At 39.8% G+C, this 20,061-nt stretch overlaps 1 protein-coding gene across 1 annotated transcript in view; it reads left to right on the forward strand.

Moving 5' to 3' along the window:
- Window positions 1-383: 383 nt before the first annotated feature.
- SHQ1 (SHQ1, H/ACA ribonucleoprotein assembly factor) overlaps window positions 384-20,061 on the forward strand; it is a 98,636-nt gene continuing 78,958 nt past the window's right edge. Inside the window, exons 1-5 of the mRNA XM_069561637.1 lie at window positions 384-665; window positions 5,093-5,157; window positions 8,167-8,289; window positions 9,267-9,427; window positions 15,974-16,086. Of these exons, the coding sequence (XP_069417738.1) occupies window positions 523-665; window positions 5,093-5,157; window positions 8,167-8,289; window positions 9,267-9,427; window positions 15,974-16,086 (605 nt within the window). The 5' untranslated portion in view covers window positions 384-522. The remainder of the gene's footprint in view (window positions 666-5,092; window positions 5,158-8,166; window positions 8,290-9,266; window positions 9,428-15,973; window positions 16,087-20,061) is intronic.

Consider the following 20,061-nt stretch of genomic DNA (forward strand, 5'->3'; position numbering starts at 1 on the left):
CTCCCCCGTCCCTGGGATTCTCCAGGCAAGAACACTGGCGTGGGTTGCCATTTCCTTCTCCAATGCATGAAGGTGAAAAGTGAAAGTAAAGTCACTCAGTCCTGTCCGACTCTGAGCGACCCCACGGACTGCAGCCTACCAGGCTCCGTCCATGGGATTTTCCAGGCAAGGGTACTGGAGTGGGGTGCCGTTGCCTTCTCCTAATAACCTTCAAAGAAGCTTAGTGGCTCTAAGGTGGATTCTTGCCCGGGTTCTTGCAAGTTATGCCCTGGGTTCAATTTCTGCGCGCAAAGCCTCACTCCTCTGGTCCCTTCTCGATCTCCTAGGGCACAGCGTCTCGTCTCCATGGAAACCGGCGCGAGGCGGGATTTCCTCTTGCACGCAAGCGCACTTCCGCCTAGAGCCGGAAGCACCGTGTCTAACAGCGGGTACCAGCGCGTGGGGACTTCTTGGAGAGTTTCAGTGGCAGGCCCGCGGCGGCTGCGAGAGTGGTCGACTTGGGCGCCCGATTTCGGCGTGGTGATGCTGACCCCGGCGTTCGATCTTAGCCAGGACCCCGACTTCCTGACTGTTGCCATCCGCGTGCCTTATGCCCGGGTCTCTGAGTTCGATGTCTATTTCGAGGGGGTCGATTTCAAATTCTACGCCAAGCCTTACTTTCTCAGGCGAGTTCTGGGTGTTTGGCTCTGAGAAGAGCATGTTTTGGGGATTCATTTATTCATTCATTAGATAACTGCTTATTCGAGGGAGGATGAAAGAACGGAGGAGGACTTTTCGGCATCTCGACTGCCTTTTCCCGAGGTACCAGCAGCAGGTGCCGAGGAAGTGAACTCTTTCAGGCGTGAGCTCTGAATGCTGCAGAAGCTTATTGTTTCTTATATTTTCTTACATCCCCGCCTGGAGGAGATTCCGGAGCCACTTTAGAACGCAGTTTGGGACCATAATCGCCTTTCCTGTTTTTGTCCTTTCGCCCTAGTTCTTGTCCCTTTTCTTGTTTTCTTTTCCCTCTGCGTTAGTCCTCTTTGTCCCGAGACAGCTCACGCTGCCTTCCCTACTGACCTGTCGATTTGACTTTTTCAGTCCACGTTCTTTTCCTCTACCTCCTGACTGACGCTTTCTATTCCCTGAAATGTTCGCCTTTCTTGGTCCAGCTGATGCCAAAGTCTCCTTCACCTCTTCGTTGTTTGGTTCTTCTCTGTTTGATTTTACCCCTTCATTGTCGTCGTCATCCCGCCAGCCTCAGGGAGGGACCTTCAGCTCTTGTTTGTTTGCATTTTTCTCCCTGCAGAACCGTAACATCGGTGGTAACAGATGACCTCTTCTTCCTCTGTGTGGTGGGCAAGCGGTGTGTTTAAGTGAAGGATTAAGTGCTTGTGTGCATTATCTCATTTAACCTGGATAGCGATCCTTGGAGATCAGTTCAGTTCAGTTCAGTCGCTCAGCCCTGTCCGACTCTTTGCGACCCCATGAATCGCAGCGCTCCAGGCCTCTGTCCATCACCAACTCCCAGAGTTCACTCAAACTAATGTCCATCGAGTTGATGATGTCATCCAGCCATCTCATCCGCTGTCGTCCCCTTCTCCTCCTGCCCCCAATCCCTCCCAGCATCAGAGTCTTTTCCAATGAGTCAACTCTTCGAATGAGGTGTCCAAAGTATTGGAGTTTCAGCTTTAGCATCAGTCCTTCCAATAAACACCCAGGACTGATTTCCTTTCAAATGGACTCATTGGATCTTGCAGTCCAAGGGACTCTCAAGAGTCTTCTCCAACACCACAGTTCAAAAGCATCAATTCTTCAGCACTCAGCCTTCTTCACAGTCCAACTCTCACATCCATACATGACTACTGGAAAAACCATAGCCTTGACTAGATGGACCTTTGTTGGCAAAGTAATGTCTCTGCTTTTGAATATGCTATCTAGGTTGGTCATAACTTTCCTTCCAAGGAGTAAGCGTCTTTTAATTTCATGGCTGTAGTCACCATCTGCAGTGATTTTGGAGCCCCCCAAAATAAAGTCTGCCACTGTTTCCACTGTTTCCCCATCTATTTTCCATGAAGTGATGGGACCAATTGCCATGATCTTAGTTTTTGACTTCCCTGGTGGTCCAGTGGTTAAGAATCCTTGGAGACAGGCATTATTTAGAAGACATTTTAGAAGACACTGCCATATTATTCTTTCTCAACATTGTCAATACGTTCTTTTCTCCTTTCTACCGAGTGAAAATCCAGTCTCCTCATCTTTCTCATTCAAGTGTAGCTCCAGCCTACCCTTCCTGCCCAAGTACATTTCCAGTGCAGACATTCTTCTTGAGTTAAGCTATTAAGTACTTGGCCTGAACTTGTTCTGCTCAGGTATCCCTTTGGCCTTAACTTAACCCACCTACTTGAATATGTTGTATAAAAGAGTGTCTGGATTTATACAAAGCGACCAGGGAAAGCCTGTTTGAAGAGGTGATATTAAAGCCAAAACATGAAGAATGGGAAGAAGATGATGTTAGCAAACAATTATTGACATTTTACTCCTACTTAGGCTTTATGTGGGTTTACCTGGTGGCTCAGAGGTTAAAGCGTCTGCCTGGAATGTGGGAGACCTGGGTTCGATCCCTGGGTTGGGGAAGATCCCCTGGAGAAGGAAATGGCTCCTCACTCCAGTACTCTTGCCTGGAGAATCCCATGGAGGGAGGAGCTTGGTAGGCTACAGTCCATGGGGTTGCAAAGAGTTGGACACGACTGAGTGACTTTACTTCACTTAGTGCTTTATGTGACTCACTTGATTTTAGGACAGTCTTACAAAGTAGGTTTTGGTATATACTCATGTTGCAGATAAGGGCTCAGAGGCTCAGAGAAAAGATCTTAAATGAGATAGGATGATAAAATTAAGTAATTACAATGAAAGAAATATTTCAAAATAAAAGTCACTTGCTTAATTAAGTTTGGGAGGTTTGGTGAAGACCCAGTAAGCAGCTACATATGAAGCAGTTTATAGAGTACTTTTTATACAAATGTATCCATTCCTTGAGTAGCAGAGGCTTGGGGGTTGGGCACATGTGAGTGTCAGCACACTTACAGTTCTGTGACTTTTGGCAAGTTATTCAGTCTCCGTAAGTTTCCTAGTCTGTTAAGTGGGACTAATATTAGTCATTTTAAAGAGTTGATGTGAGGTTTGAGATAATGCATGTATAATCCTTATTACTGTGCCTGGTAATTAACTACGCATTCAATAAATGGTAGGTATTATTATTTATTAAGGGATCGTATTGTTGCAATTATCTGCTGCCAATAACCAATCAAACCTGTGTAAAATAACAATTCTTTAACTCCCTCTGTTGGTTTTTGTGCCTTAGGAGTTTGGTAAGAGCTTGGCTGAACTGTTCTGGCTTAAGGTCTTTAGTTTACTCATGTGTGGCTGGACCTGGGACAGGAAGGGCTAACGCAGCTGGAGACTTACAGGGCAGGTGAAGGAGGGAATCTCTTTTCATGTGGTCTCAGGACCTCCCTGTGTGGTCTCACATGTGATTCCTGCAGGGAACTGCATCCCTACCATGACAGCTGAAATTTTTAAGAGTAAATATTTCCGGGAGCAAGACAGAATCCATATCATCTTTTATAACCTAACCTCAGAAATCACAGTGTCACTTCTGCTGTATTGTTTTGGGTAAAACAATTCTAGAAGCCCACTCAGTTTTAAGGGGAGGGGACATGGATTGCATTATTGGGAGGAATGATGTGAGATAGGTCATCTTTGGAAATGCAGTTTGCTACAGTATACCAGAGATGAATAAAACCTTACCCCTCTCCTTGAGGAACTGAGTGTTTAGCAGGGAAGGCAGATCTGTTCGAAGATACTGTTTCGCCATCATGCATTAAGAATTTAACTCTGTACTTATAAAGAGTTTAGGAGAAGGGAGATGATAACAATAGTTTACATTTTCCGAATGGTTGCCTATTGTACTAGCCACTAAGCTTTTTGTATTACCCTTTCTTTCTCACAGCAACCCTCAGATAGATTCTATTATTTTTTACTTTTTATAAATGAGGAATATGAACTTTGAAGTTAATTAACTTGTGGTACAAAGAAAGTTACAGAGCTAGTAAATGGCACAACTTGGACTTAATTTAGACTCTGAAGGTAAAGTTCGTATTTGTATCCATTGCATAACAAATTTATTCATAACTGAATTTTTATACTAGGTTTAGAAGGGATTTTTGTTTCGAAAATGTGTTATAGCTTCAGGAAACATTAAGATCAAAGGTAAGTAGGGATAAAGCCCTGTACCTTTTGGGGTCTGCCAAGATGGATGATGATAATGGTGATGGTGTTAGAATAGGGAATAAGGAGGAGGGGGGTTTGGGAGGAAAGTAGGTTCATATTTTAAGTCTGGAGTGGAATGGATCTGGCCTCATATATAGTACAGGTGAATTTAAATTGTCTAGCCAGTATCAAGCAGCCATGGAAGCTTTTGTAATAGAAAAGTGACAGATTTCTGTTTTAGAAAAATTCTTTTGGGGACTCAGTTAGAGCATTGATTGACCCAGAGTAAAACTGGGAACAGGGAAATCAGTTCATATTCTTTAGCAGGAAAGAGGGGGAAATCCCTATACAGTAATAATGAGATTTACAAAAACACTTTTGCTTTCTGCCTTTTTTTTTTTTTTTAAAGTAGTAACTTACCCAATATAAACAATTGGTTTTGTTGGTTCTTTATTCTTTCTCATATTTTTGTTTCTTTTCTTTTTGGGAGCCAATTAGTATACTTTTATTGAGCCCATCCTGTGTCAGTCATCAGGTATATAAATAACTCATATTAGGAAGGGAAAGTACTATAACAGTAGTGATAGCTAGTATTTATTGTGGCTTTTCTTTTTTAAGTGTTTTATCAGTGACTAGTGCCTATTCAAACAGAAAAATGAGTCATCTCTGATTCCTATTTTCTTCGCTAGGGAAGAAATATAAGTTATTTAGTTTCTAAAATTCAAGTGCCGAGGAATATCTTTTTAAATGGTTGATAGATTTCAGTGCTTGATGCTTACTATCATGCTTTATGATGCTTTGTAATTTAAGGACTTCATGAGACCTTTTATTACATCTGCAGGTTAACCCTTCCTGGAAGAATTGTAGAAAATGGAAATGAGCAGGGATCCTATGATGCAGATAAAGGTATTGCCCTTGGAATTTTCTGTTCGTTTTTTTTCTTTGAATTCTTCATGTTGGTGTAGCTCCGTAATAATCTCAGGTTATGGTGCCCTTTAGGTGAATGGCGAGTGCAGTCTGTCCCTGCCACTCTATTCTTTCTTAATGTCCAGTGCCTGTTATTCATGGAGTTCTTAACAGTTACAGTTTCCCCAGCCCTCTAAATTATACTTCACATTGTTCTTTAAAGTTTAATTAGTTAAATACTCTGGCTCTGTTTTCTGAAGGTTTTATTTCCTACTTATCCCTACATTCTGTAAGTGTTTAAAAGTTAAAGTTAGGTTGTGGGAGGTGACTGATAAGAAAAGAAGTGGATGATTTTTGTAAGCTGTGAGTCAAATGTTTCTAAGACAGTGTTTTTTAGAATTTTAAAAATTTATTTTTTGTTTAAGTATAATTGATTTACAGTGTTGTTAGTTTCAGGTATATGGCAAAGTGATTCAGATGTATATATATTTTCTTTTTTTCCATTACTATTTTCAGTCTTAAAATATAATTATGTGTAGGTGAGAGAGAAACTGTCCATACAGGACTTTTAAAGACCGATTGAATTTTCTTCTCTTAATTGATAAGCCCTTCATTTCAGCTCATCTTGAAACCATTTATTTTCCTTCTGTAGAAGTCACTGGATTTTCCTTTGTCAGTGAATCTGGAATAAGAATACCTTGTGTACTGTTATGTGATTTATTCAGTGAATATTGACCTCAATGAACTAGGGTAATGGAGGAAAGGTGGAATGAAAGAGTTAAATGACAAAGTTCTAACCCATAACACAGTATAACTGATGCGATGAAGTACAATGAGACTGCTTTTCTAGGTAGTAAGTCTGCTTTTAATTGCAGATAAGCTGCATACTGAAGCATAGTTATTAAATCTTGAAAGTAAATGGGGTTTTAGGAAAGTTAAATATGTGGAAATATTTGGATTTAGTTGTGTTTGATATATTAGAATATGGCTAAGTACACTGAAAGAGGTAAAATGTTTTAAAATGTAAGAGTAGTGAATAATGTCGGAGAAGGCAATGGCACCCCACTCCAGTACTCTTGCCTGGAAAGTCCCATGGACAGAGGAGCCTGGTGGGCTGCAGTCCATGGGGTCACGAAGAGTTGGACATGGCTGAGCGACTTCATTTTCACTTTTCACTTTTATGCATTGGAGAAGGAAATGGCAACCCACTCCAGTGTTCTTGCCTAGAGAATCCCAGGGACGGGGGAGCCTGGTGGGCTGCCGTCTGTGGGGTCGCACAGAGTTGGACACGACGGAAGTGACTTAGCAGCAGCAGCAGCAGCAGCAGCAGCAGCAGCAGCAGCAGCAGCAGTGAATAATGTAATCTATTCATAGGGGAACCTAGATGAAAGTGATAAACCCTGTTAAGGGAAAAAAAGAAGTACATAGATGGAATTTGGGTTTGCATTAGACAGGCTTTAGGGATATATCTCTTACGATATCAAAGAACTTTATCAAGCCATCATTGCCTTATTTAAGATTTTGTATATATTTGAAATGGCTGCTATTCTTCATTGGATTCGATTCAGTTCAGTCGCTCAGTCGTGTCCGACTCTTTGTGACCCCATGAATCGCAGCACACCAGGCCTCCCTGTCCATCACCAACTCCCAGAGTTTACCCAAACTCATGTCCATTGAGTCAGTGATGCCATCCAACCATCTCATCCTCTGTCCCCTTCTCCTCCCACCTTCAATCTTTCCCAGCATCAGGGTCTTATCAGATGAGTCATTTCTTCGCATCAAGTGGCCAAAGTATTGGAGTTTCAGCTTCAGCATCAATCCTTCCAATGAATATTCAGAACCGATTTCCTTTAGGATGGACTGGTTAGATCTCCTTGCAGTCCAAGGGACTCTCAAGAATCTTCTCCAACACCATAGTTCAAAAACATCAATACTTTAGTACTCAGCTTTCTTTATAGTCCAACTCTCACATCCATACAGGACTACTGGAAAAACCATAGCTTTGACTAGATCGACCTGTGTCAGCAAAATAATGTCTCTGCTTTTCAATATGCTATCTAGGTTGGTCATAACTTTTCTTCCAAGGAGTAAGCGTCTTTTAATTTCATGGCTGCAGTGATCATCTGCAGTGATTTTGGAGCCCCCCAAAATAAAGTCTGTCACTGTTTTCACTGTTTCCCCATCTATTTCCCATGAAGTGATGGGACCGGATGCCATGATCTTAGTTTTCTGAGTGTTGAGCTTTAAGCCAACTTTTTCACTCTCCTCTTTCACTTTCATCAAGAGGCTCTTTAGTTCTTCTTTGCTTTCTGCCATAAGGGTGGTGTCATCTGCATATCTGAGGTTATTGATATTTCTCCCGGCAATCCTGATTCCAGCTTGTGTTCCTTCCAGCCCAGCATTTCTCATGATGTACTCTGCATAGAAGTTAAATAAGCAAGGTGACAATATACCTTGACGTACTCCTTTTCCTATTTGGAACCAGTCTGTTGTTCCATGTCCAGTTCTAACTGTTGCTTCCTGACCTGCATATAGGTTTCTTAAGAGGCAGGTCAGGTGGTCTGGTATTCCTATCTCTTTAAGAATTTTTCAGTTTGTTGTTCTTCATTGGACTAGATATCTTGATTTCACCTCCTCCCCACCCAGGCTAAAAATAAATCTTATGAGTAGCTATAGTTGACTCTAAGCTATTGCCTTCTCAGGCCATTGTGTTTTTGACCTGAACTTTTAATGTTATCAGTAGGTGAATGTGATATTGGGTTAGATTTAAGCATTCTGCAGCTTTAACAGATTAATTCTCGTAGAGGGGACAGCTGAATCAGTGATTCTGAAAAACCTTGTTTGAGCCTTTCCCTATCTTGATTTTTATTTACTAATTATGTAATAAGGGCATAATTTTGGAGCTCTATGAAATAAAATTATAATTCTGAGATGTCTGTTTCTTAGGTATGTTTATGAAGTGTTTGCGTATTTTAATTTAGCTAAGCATAGAACCCATTTATCTTTAAGGAATTTTTACCATTCGGTTGCCCAAAGAAACTCCTGGCCAACATTTTGAAGGGCTGAACATGTTAACTGCTCTGCTGGCACCAAGAAAATCCAGGACTGCAAAACCACTTGTGGAAGAGATAGGTATGTTTATTGCAGTTGGGAGAAAATGCAGGTAAATGAATATTTGGAATGCTGTGTGTTTCTCAGGGAAAAGCGATATAGCACATAGGAATTAGGAGAAAATACTTCAGATGATAAGATGAGGAGATCATGTAACATCAATATGAAAATAGTTCATTTGTTGACATTTAATTTAAGACATAAAGAACTCTGTTAAACCAGTAGGTCAGTCATTTTTTGGGACCAATTGAGGCAGCGTCTCTGTGTTTGGCAAAATATTGGCCTCTTGAGCTAAAATCAGAAGCCTGCAATTCAGTGTAAGCAGAAAGCAAACACCACCCAGGTCAAAGAGTGGATCATCTCCCACGTCCTGGAATCTTACCCTGGTTATTTCTCACTCCTGACTCTCCGAGGTAACCACTACCTTCAGTGTTATCTGTTTTTGAATTAGATCAATATATATATATAATCCATTACAGTAAATGATCTTTGTTGTCTAGCTTCTTTCGCTTAACATTTTTGTGAGATTTATCCATGTATAGCTGAGGTCTGTTTGTTTTTATTGTGTTATTATTTATATATCTTACCGTTGATGGAACTTTGGCTTGGTTCCTTTTTTTTTTTTGTCTAATAAGAATAGTGAGGTGAAGGCTGGGCAAAATAGGTGAATGGGATTAAGACATACAGACTTCCAATTTTATAATAAGGAAACCACGGGGATGTAATATATAGCATAAGGAATCAGGTCAATAGTACTGTAATTACTTTATATGGGGACAGATGGTGATCAATTTGTAATGTTTGCCAATATCAAATTATTATGTAGTACACCCAGAATGGACCTAGTATGATACATTAACATATTTCAAAAAAAAAAGAGAATAGCAGGAGTATTCTTTTGGGGTACATGGACAGACACTTTTTCCCTATACTTTTTCTTCCCCAAGTTGTACCTAGGAAATCTGGTGCTTTAATGAACTAGTACTTTACATATTTAGGCGCTTCTGAGGTTTCTGAGGAAGGAGTAGAAGATGACGATGATGAGTTTGATTGGGAAATTGAACAGTCCCCCTATGAAGAGGTACCAGAAAGCGCCTTGAATCCGAACTGCCGCTACGGGTTTGGAAACTTGCGCTCAGGAGTGTTTCAGCGGCTGCAGGTATGTTTTTCTAAAAGACCTTGGTATATACCAAGGGTTTGACCATTTGAATAGTTTAATTTCAGTTCTGCTCATACCTGGAGGTTTTTTTTATGAAGATGGTAGGAGATGTTGTATTTAGAGCGCAAACCACAACTCCTCGAGTGTGATCGTTACACAGACAGTCACTCCCTTCCGTGTCGCTGTCTGTGTGGCCCAGTCTCATTGTGCTTACACATGAAAGATGTCCTGGTACTTTCTTTTTTCTCCACTTCAGTTGTTATTTTAGACATGAAGTTTCCAAAATACAGTACAGAACCCCTCTCTCCTCATACTTCCTGAAAAGCTGCATGTTTTATGCTTCTAAGAAATGGAAATTGTTTACTTGTGGCATGATGTCTCTTCTGTTTGATATGTAAATGAAGCAGAATATTCTTGATGAGAAGAGGTTTCTGTCTTTGGATCAAATTGGTTAGTGTTTAGTGTACTGTAGGCACTTTCTGTATTTACTCTTTGTGGGGTTTGAATGGAATCTTTTGTTAAAATCTGCTCTTTGTTAAGTTAGGCTGAAAAAGGAATGACATCACTCTCTTCCTCAGACAATGTAGGAAATTCTATTTCATGAATGAAATGGAAATTTTGGATTATTTTCTACTTTAGTTGTATTATAGAAAGCAATATAGTTGGTGTCTCACTTAAAAATTTATTTATTTATTTACTTATTGAACTTTTTGGTCTAGTTTTACTTTTTTTTTTAATAGAATGTCACATGATTGGAACCATGCAACAAGTAAACATGTAGCCTTTTCAGATTGGCTTCTTTTTTAGTAATATGTGTTTAAGTTTCCTTCATGTCTTTTCATGACTTGATAGCTCATTTCTTTTTTTTTTTCCTTTCCTTTTCTTTTTCCTCTGACTGGAGTAGAGGCTCAGCCCTTAGCAGTAAAAGTGCAGAGCCCTAACCACTGGACTGCCAGGGAGTCCCCTTAATTTTTTTTTAATGAAAGAAACGTGTGATGAACAGTTTTTTTATTTTAACTTCATTCCTTCTGGGTAGCAGATGTTAAACGGGCTTAGTATGTGGTTTATTATAGTGAGACATATTTGAGTCTGCTAAGGAAAGGTAAAGGATCTATGTTTTGGTCCTACTTGTACCTCTGTTTAAATTTGGAATTCAGGCCAGTTATTTGACCACAAATAAATTCTGTCTCCTCTTTGTAAAACAGCGATAAATTTGCTCACCTACTTTATAAGGCTGTTTAGAAAATTTACGGAGATGCTACATTTGAAAACTCTTGAAAAAAAAGATTAGCATGCTTGAAAGAATTCTGCCCTTAAGAAATTTAAAATGCTGTCAAAACTTCTTAAAGGGAACAAAATTGGGATTTACTTAAGAGCAAATGATACTAATGAGATATTTCATTCAAACGCCTTATATGTTTTCCTGCTGAGTTATGGTTTCTCCATATTCTCTCTCCCTAACCAGATTTCCTGGTTATCTCTCAGGTAGTAAGAATAGAATCAGGTTTTTTCTACAGCAGAAACTACAGTAAATGGACCTCAGTTGTTTGGCAGAGAGTTGTCTGTGGTTAATCTTTTGGAGATTACCTGTCTAAATCTATAAATGAATGAGAGAAGACTCCTGCAGGCTAAGGACAGATTGTGCATTCAGTCTGAAAGTGCTTGTTGATGCCAAGGAACGTGGTTTCTTCATTACTGCCACTGTAGAGGGAAGAGCCTCTCAAGGGGTTTCTGCCGCATTGCTGAGAAGATGCAGGCTGCCATGATGTGAGCCCAGGCCAAGTCCCTGGGAGGTCAGAAATTCTTGTATTTGTTGAAAATGTTCACTAAGTTAGTAATTTAGGTTGAGTTAAGAGAAAAGTTATTAAACAATATTCTTTTTATCTTTGAATGTCTTGTCTAATGCCCTGAATCTCTATAGATTCCTGTCTCCCAGCTTAAAAAAAACATAAGCGCATCATCCTCACATTTTTGGAGCCTTCCTGTAGCTCTTCCTGACTGCATCCCTCTGAACCTTGCTATTATAAACAATTTGAATGCCTCTTGTCTTCAACAGAGGGAAAAACAAAATGCATTTGAGAAAATTCTAAAGGATAATGTAAATAGCAATACTATTAACAGTGCAGGTGTATTACCCCACATGCACAATGTAGGGAATCACAAAAAGTTCTGAAACTGAAAGTTCTTTGTATTGAGTTTGATGACATGACCTGATCAGAGCTGATGAGTTTTTCATTAATTAAAAGAAAAAATCCTGCTTAGTGTGCTTATTCAAAGATTTTGCAGTAGAAATAGCAATGAATTTAAATACGGTGTGCTGCCCCAGACTTCTTAGAGGGGATTAAGTAACACATGGATTGTAGGTACACCATTACTTTTCTAAACTCTTTTAAGAGTGAATCCTGAAGCTCAGCCCTCTCTGGGGAACTTGGGTAGACTGTGGACCTCAGTGACAGCTAATGGACAGTATCTGGACCTCCAGTGACAGCTAGCAGCTGCTATGTGTGTCCCTGAGAGGCACTGGGCTGGGCTCCACGTCACCATTCTGTCGTGGCCTCATCACTATCGTACGTGCATATTCTACCACTGGACAAACCAATGTGTAGTTTTTAAATATTGTGTTTTCTCATATGGATTAAATGTGAGGTTTGCGGTGTCCTTCATGACAGTTTGGAAATGTCAGAACTTTTGAAAATCATGTGTGAATCAAGATGCCAGTAATTAAAGGATGCTGTCTTTGGGGTATTAAGGTACATGTGTTTTATGTGATTGTGCCACAAAAATCTTCCATAACTTGTATTACTTGCAGAGTTCAATTGCATTTATAAGTGTTCTGTTTGTAAGATTCATGTCATGCGATGAAAAACTGAGCAATCATGTAAGATTAACGTGTAAGACCTTTTTTATGGTTGTAAAGAAATTCTTTTTATTTTTAGAAATTTTATTATTTAAAAAATTTTTAAATTGCAGTATAGTTGATTTATGATATTGTGTTAGTTTCAGGTGTACAGCAAAGTGATTCAATTATACATGCATACATACATATATGGGTGTATATATATGTATATTTCAGATACTTTCCCGTTATAGGTTATTAGAAAATGTTGACTATAATTCCCTATGCTACACAGTAGGTCTTTGTTGATTACCTATATTTTACATGTGGTAGTGTGTATATGTCAGTACCAAACTCTTACTTAGTTTATGTCCACCCCACGTGATCCCCAAGACCTTTTTCTACTAGTAAACGAGCTGGAGGAAACTGAGACCATTATTGCATAAAAAAACTTTGAGAACATATTTTCTATTTTAAATGATGTGCTTAAGAAACCACCATTTACAGTTCCTCTGGTTCTGCCTTTGGATGAGAAAATATCCATAAAATTTTGTTGACTCATATTTTATTAACATTTTTACAGTCTCTTTCCACCCACCCTCCATTAAATGAAATACAGCTTAATTTTTCTCTGATGATAAAAGCAATATATATTCATTATAAAGATACAATATAAGAAAGAAAGTAAAACATCATCCATAATTCCAGTACCCAGGTATCTTCTCCGAATTGAATTATTTAACCCTTTATTGGGGGATAGTGTATAGTCTTTCATGTTTATTTCCCACCAGCCATTTACACAGGGTTTGCTTGTGACTTCTGTATTTTATACTAATACTAAGAAGGAAATAAAATTATTTTTGCTGAAACAAATTCTCTGTTACCACCCTGCCCCCATACACACGTGTGCACGCTCACCCACACCACCCCCTCGCCCCCCCGCCCGCCAGCCCCGGCCCGCCAACACACACACTCTTTCCTTTTTGAAATTTCTGCCAGCCACAGGGCGCCTTTGGAAAACTGCCCTAGCAGTTCCAAGTCAGGGCTTCTAACCAGGCTTCTGGCGTCAGTGGCTGCCAGCAGCAACAATCCTTGAGTCTCTGGACTCCCACCCAGAGGCTCCCGGGACCACTGCTGCCAGCAGCCGCAGGATGCTGGCCTGCCAGCCCTTTCCTTCTCTCAGCTACACTGGGGACCTGAAGCTGTTGTTTCCAGGAGACCTACTGGCCTGATGGGCACACAGTTCTTCATTTTCTCTCTGGAGAGTCTCTGCCTTCACTCTGCTGAAACTCACATTAGCCTTGTTTAGATCCCACATGACCTTTTCTTGGCGCTGCCCATCTTTAAATAGTTTTCCCAGTGCTGACCTTAGCAGTACTTTCAAAATGAAAGAAAAACAAGAATCATTTTCGCCTTGTTGTAGTGTGTCATTTCTCGTCCTCTTCTCTTCCTTTCTCTTGTTTGACAGATGCCTTAGATTTCACTGCTCCAAGCTAACTTCACTTTTTAGTTTGTTCCAGTTTCACACTCCCCGCCCCCCACCATGCTGCCCAAGGCCTGCCTCACTGCCCCTCCTGTCTCTGTGGTTGAGGAGGTGATGTCAGGCAGGTGAGGAAGCAGAGGAGAGAGAAAGAGTCCAGGTTGTCCTGCTCAGGGAAGAGATATTTCTGAAAAATTAAACTAGTACTCACGCTTGTAAACTCTGTATTTCCAGTTTATTTTGAATTGAGTAAATTTGTGGGCTGCCCAGAGAATCTTAATCATGTATCTTTAGGAAAATTCACTCTGAGCCTCCCAAAAGTAAATTGTGAAAGAACTCTTGGAATGTAGATTTTTCCAAGTTTGGGGATCTGTTTTTTCCCCAGAAGGTTTGTGCTCTGAAGTATTCAGATATTCTGGATGTGACTTCCAAAAATGAAAGAGCCCCTGGGCCCCTTCATTTTACTAGGATATGCTTACATTAAGTGTTGGTGATGTTTTGTTGTTCAGTTGCTAAGTTGTGTCTGACTCTTTGCAACCCCATGGACTGCAGCAGGCCAGACTTTCCTGTCCTTTACTGTCTTCCAGAGTGTGCTCAGATTTCATGTCATTTGAGTCAGTGATGCTATCTAACCGTCTCATCCTCTGCCACCCTTTTCTCCTTTTGCCTTCAGTCTTGGCCAGCATCAGGGGCTTTCCCAATGAGTTGACTCTTCACATCAGGTGGCCAGGCGCTCAGCCTTCTTTATGGTCCAGCTCTCACATCTGTACATGACTACTGGAAAAACCATAGCTGATGTTACTTCAGCTCAATGGATTGTGGTAGGACTGAGAGGTTTTTTTTCGGAGGTTTTTTTTTTTTTTTTTTTTTTAATTGTAGGAATTCTGATGGTGTGGAGAGTTCTGTATCTTAGTCTCTCCCTGGCAGATTCCATATGCTGCTGCTGCTAAGTCGCTTCAGTCATGTCTGACTCTGTGCGACCCCAAAGATGGCAGCCCACCAGGCTCCGCTGTCCCTGGGATTCTCCAGGCAAGAATGCTGGAGTGGGTTGCCATTTCCTTCTCCAATGCATGAAAGTGAAAAGTCGCTCAGTCATGTCCGACTCTTCGAGACCCCATGGACTGCAGCCCACCAGGCTCCTTCGTCCTTGGGATTTTCCAGGCAAGAGTACTGGAGTGGGGTGCCATTGCCTTCTCCAGGCAGATTCTGTATAGCTGATTTCATTGCAGTGATTTTGCTGTGCCGCAGCTGTTGGCTTTAAGCCTGGGCATCAGTCACCAACCAATCATTCTATTTACAAGTCTTTTAACAGTTTGCCTTCACAAACCTCTACCAAGTTATTTCCCTTGATTTCTTTTCAACTAATAATCTTCAAGCTGCTTCCAGTTTGCTTATTATCCCTTGCAGTTGGTGGTGGGAATGGGGAGATTGAAGAAAGAAAAAAGAGCTTTAGAAATATTTTGTATTGTATGAGGTTTTTTCCCTCCATAATTCTAGTCAAAAGGAAAAAGACCATGTGGAATGTAGGTGGTTTTACTAATACAGGTGTTTTTTGTAGAGTTGGACCTAGGAAACATGCGGTAATGTTGAATATTACTTTGGATTAGATTTTTAAATTTTCAAGTGGAAATTATGTCTATTAAAATTGTCCTTAAAAATTCTTGTTAGGGATGAAAAGGGGCAAGGAAATAAGGACAGAGCCCAGAGTTGGCTTGGCCTTGGGGGCCTGACTAAAAAGACTGCATTTCTCTTCAAGGGGAGTATCTACAGGGACATGAAAATTGTCTAAGTTTTGGTTTGCTGACGTGGCACCCCTGGCAGCAGCAGCTCCATCTTGGGTCTAGAAATTTATTTCAATTTGCCCTTTCATAATTTTTAAATCTCTGGGAGTAAATGGGGGAATAAATGGAGAATTAAATGTTCCTGTTTGCTTGCAGAGGTTTATTCTGTTCTGGTTTTCATGTTAAATTTTATAGCTTTAATCCATGTTAGTCAGTTTGTTTGTTGTAAGGATTAAATGAAATAATTGATGTGAAAGCTTCTAACAGGGCCTGGCAAATAGTAGATGTTTAACAAACATTTGCTGGATTTGAATTTAAATGTCACAGGTGGTATAATGACTTACCGATCAATTAGATTCTTCTTGTGTTTGGGCATTTTGTACAAAATTACATATCTCATGGCTCAAATAGGAGACAGCAATTATTCTTTCTTTCCTGGGTGTTCTTAGGATGAATTGAGTGATGTTATCGATATTAAGGATCCAGATTTCACCTCTGCTGCTGAACGAAGGCAGAAACGCCTGGCTGCTGAGCTGGCCAAGTTTGATCCTGATCACTATCTGTAAGTATTGAGTTTTATTTTTTAAGGTTTAAATAATTTACTTGAGATTGAGCATTAAAAAAAATTTGAGTGCCTTTTTGACCATGTTGGGCATGTGCTTTTTGGACTCCAGAAATGAGTGATAGCTCACGACCTTAATTGACATTTAAATTAACCTACAACTGTTATACCTCGGTGATCTTTGTAAGGTGCTACTTTTCATTACCTTGTTTCAGCACACCACAGAATTCTTTTAATGTACTTCTTTGAGTTTTTTGCTCTCTAGGCTTTAAAATAGAACACTGCATTCCTGAGAATACATACCATTCTTTTCAGGAGACTCTGTTGTGATTAATGGTATATATGAATAAAAACACATTTCAGTTTCTTTAAGAATTTGAATCTACATGTACTGCACTTCTTGGCTGATCTAGGGGTGGGTTTTCCCAACACTTTTATCCACTAGCACCTGTAATCGAGGATCCATTTCAAATGAACAAATAACTGTTTATTGGGATAGGATATAAATACAGTCTAATTTTACGTTTTGCTTTATTTCCCACCTGCATCAGTTGTGTCTTGAGCTATCATGTGTCTCTGTCAGGCTTATGTTTGTTGAAGGAACAAAACTAAGGGGTGGGTAAATAATCACTTGCCTTGGAAAGACTGTGATGTGTTTCATTGACCACGAATAGCAGCACTTCTTGCAAGGAAGTGATTGTCCCCAGGCCTCTGTGAATACTTGACAGCTTTCTTAGGATGTCAGTAGTGTTTTGATATAGACCTCAGGTAATGTTCTTCCCATACTCTGGGCCAGCAGTTTCTAAACTGTTACGTATGCAGCTATTCCCTTGTATAGTGCTCTCAGCTTATCGAGTTCACTTGTGTGATTATTTCAGTTTTCACAGCAGTAAGGAAGAGGGGGTTAAGGGACTCACCCAAGGTCACACCACTGCTAAGTGACTCATCTGGGACTTGAAAAGAGTCTTTCCATTTGTCATTTTGTATTTCCTTTTCATGTACACTATTTCAGTTTAACTGCTGTTGCTCTTGTGATTAACATTCTATCTCCTGTGACTCAGTGGGAGACTAATTGGAATGGCAGAAATATATCTTGTGATGTGCAAATGGGTTGAATGATATGTGATGATGAATGGTGGAACTCTTCGACATCCTCAGGGAAGCTGTGTAAGAGTAGGGTGGGTTATATTTTGGAGGATATCTGAGAGATTCAACTCCGTTTACATTGCCATTTCTAATTACCTTTATCTCTCCAATTGTGATTTTAAATGTCCACTGAAGAATAATTTGAAGAAACCCATTTAAAATCATGCTGAATATTTAAATTGGAAATTTCATTGTCAGCGAATTTTCCTGGGCAAGCATGAAAACAGATTGAGCTTTACAAGACAGAGATTTTGAGTGGGAGGGAGCTTAATTAGCAGAACTGCCTATCTCTTCTCTTCTAAAACTTCAAGAATAGTGATATGGCTTGAGAGAGTTAAGAAATTGGAATTTATAGTTAGCAGTGTAATATTAGAAGCAGCCCTTATTTTTCTCTATCTTCTGTGTCTTTATCCAGAAGCACATTTTCTTGAATAGTATGCATGAAATGTTTTTTGCATTACTCTAGGAAGGGTGCTTTTTACATGAGCGGTTTAAATTCAGTTTCGGGCAACTTGGAGGGCGAGAGTCAGGAGGTAAAGATTCTTTGTGACTTTTCTGGTAGGAATGGTGATGGTGGTATAGTCACTAAGTCGTGTCCGACTCTTTGTGACCCCTTGGACTATAGCCAGCCAGGCTCCTCTGTCCATGAGATTCTCCAGGCAAGAATACTGGAGTGGGTTGCTATTTCCTTCTCCAGGGGATCTTCCTGACCGAGGAATCAAACCCACATCTCTTGCATCACAGGCAGACTCTTCACCGACTGAGCTATAACGGAAGCTGGTAGGAATAAGACCAGTTATTTGTCATTTTTGTTTTACTCTTTATTTATATTAGCTGACTGACTCGCCCAAATGTGTTGAATTAAGTGAAGTGCAAGTAAAATTCTTTTAAATTTTCGGTTAAAAATCACTGCTTATTTTGTCATTCTTAATGGTTAATACAGTGGAAGGAAAGGTTTATTTTACATCCTTACCTACTATGAAGACGATACACTGCATGTATTGTATTAAAATTTATGTGTATATAATGTGATATGCATGCATAATACATAGTAGATTTTACATTAGCATAATGCATGGTGTTTTCAAGCTGTTTGACCTGCTCTCACAAGTCATGATGTCTCTTCATGTTGTCAGGTTTTTCAGTAGCTTGCTGCTGCTGTTGCTGCTGCTAAGTCGCTTCAGTCGTGTCTGACTCTGTGCAACCCCATAGATGGCAGCCCACTGGGCTCCCCTGTCCCTGGGATTCTCCAGGCAAGAACACTGGAGTGGGTTGCCATTTCCTTCTCCAGTGCGTGAACATGAAAAGTGAAAGTGAAGTCACTCAGTCGTGTCTGACTCTTAGCGACCCCATGGACTGTAGCCCACCAGGCTCCTCCACTCATGGGATTTTCCAGGCAAGAGTACTGGAGTGGGGTGCCATTGCCTTCTCCATTGCAGTAGCTTAAGGAAAACTAATTTAAATTTCACCCTAAGGCAGAACACAGTGAGGTAAATTGACTATATACAAAAATTTATACATTCCAAAGGCGCATGTAAACGACTTCAGGTTATTATTGTTTTAAAAATCCTTTCTTGTAAAATCTGGGTGCCAGTGTGTGATATTTTCTCCCATAAGTTTTGCATCCCAGCAGAATGCTGAGCATGTAAAGTTGATCCATTATACTTTTTGATTATCTATTTCTTGCCATTTTAAATTTCTTTTGGTATTATTTTTACAATAAAGTATGTTGAAGGAATTTTGAAACATTCATTAATAGTCCTTCCTCTTTTGCTTATTGTAATTTCCATATTTCTCTACCTGAGCCTAGTTTTTTTTTTTTCCTTCCCAGGCAAGGTTTTTTTTTTAATTGTTGGCATATATTTTACGTTAACCAGTTCATAAAGTCTCACTTATTTCCTTATTGGAGAAAATAAAAGGATTTTTAGTTAACATTCAAAATAACTACTAGATAAGAAAAGGGACAACAATGATTTTATAGCATTTGAAGTACCTTTTTGGGGACCAAGAGAAGACCTTTTATTTATTTATTCATTTTTAAAAATTGAGGTGTAGTTGATTTCTAATATTATATTCATTTCAAGTGTATAACATAGTGATTGGCAATTTTTATAGATTATACTTGGTTTAAAGTTATTATAAAATGTTGACTCTATCCCCTGTACTGTACAATATGTCCTTATAGCTTATTTATTTTATATAAGGTAGTTTATACCTCTTAATCTGGGGAGTCATGTAAAATTGTAATGTTCAGCACTATACATTTGGTAAAGAAGATGATAGAATGATCAAGCTCCTGGATTTATTGAGGAGATCTCAAAATGACAAGTAGTAATTAGAAGCCTGAAAAGAAAGGTTCGCCTCCTTCCCAGTGTGGTTCTTTATTCAAAATAGCAACTTTTGGAAAAAACACTGGAATAAAATGTCACTTATTCATTCTTTCATGTATATACTTACTTGTTCTACCAATATTTGTTTGAATGACTTCCATGTCAGGCAGTGTTGCAGACAGCAAGCAGAGAGTGGTGAATACATGGTAGCTTACACTACCATGGGGCTTACACTCCAGTGGGGAAATGAAAAGTATTTCTATTGTGATAAGTGCTCTGAAGAAAAGCCAGGTGAAGGGTTTAGAGAGCGACTGGGCTATTTCCACATGTTTAAAATCGAATGCATCATTTTACCGGTAAAATATTCCTGAGTTTTCTGCTTGATAGGATGCCCTTTATTTCATCCCAGTCACCCAGGCTGAGGGACTGCCCTGGTGGCTCAGATGGTAAAGCGTCTGCCTGCAATGCGGGAGACTTGGGTTCGATCCCTGGGTCGGGA

Source organism: Ovis canadensis, chromosome 19 (genome assembly GCF_042477335.2).
Source record: "Ovis canadensis isolate MfBH-ARS-UI-01 breed Bighorn chromosome 19, ARS-UI_OviCan_v2, whole genome shotgun sequence".
Classification (NCBI taxonomy): Eukaryota; Metazoa; Chordata; class Mammalia; order Artiodactyla; family Bovidae; genus Ovis; species Ovis canadensis.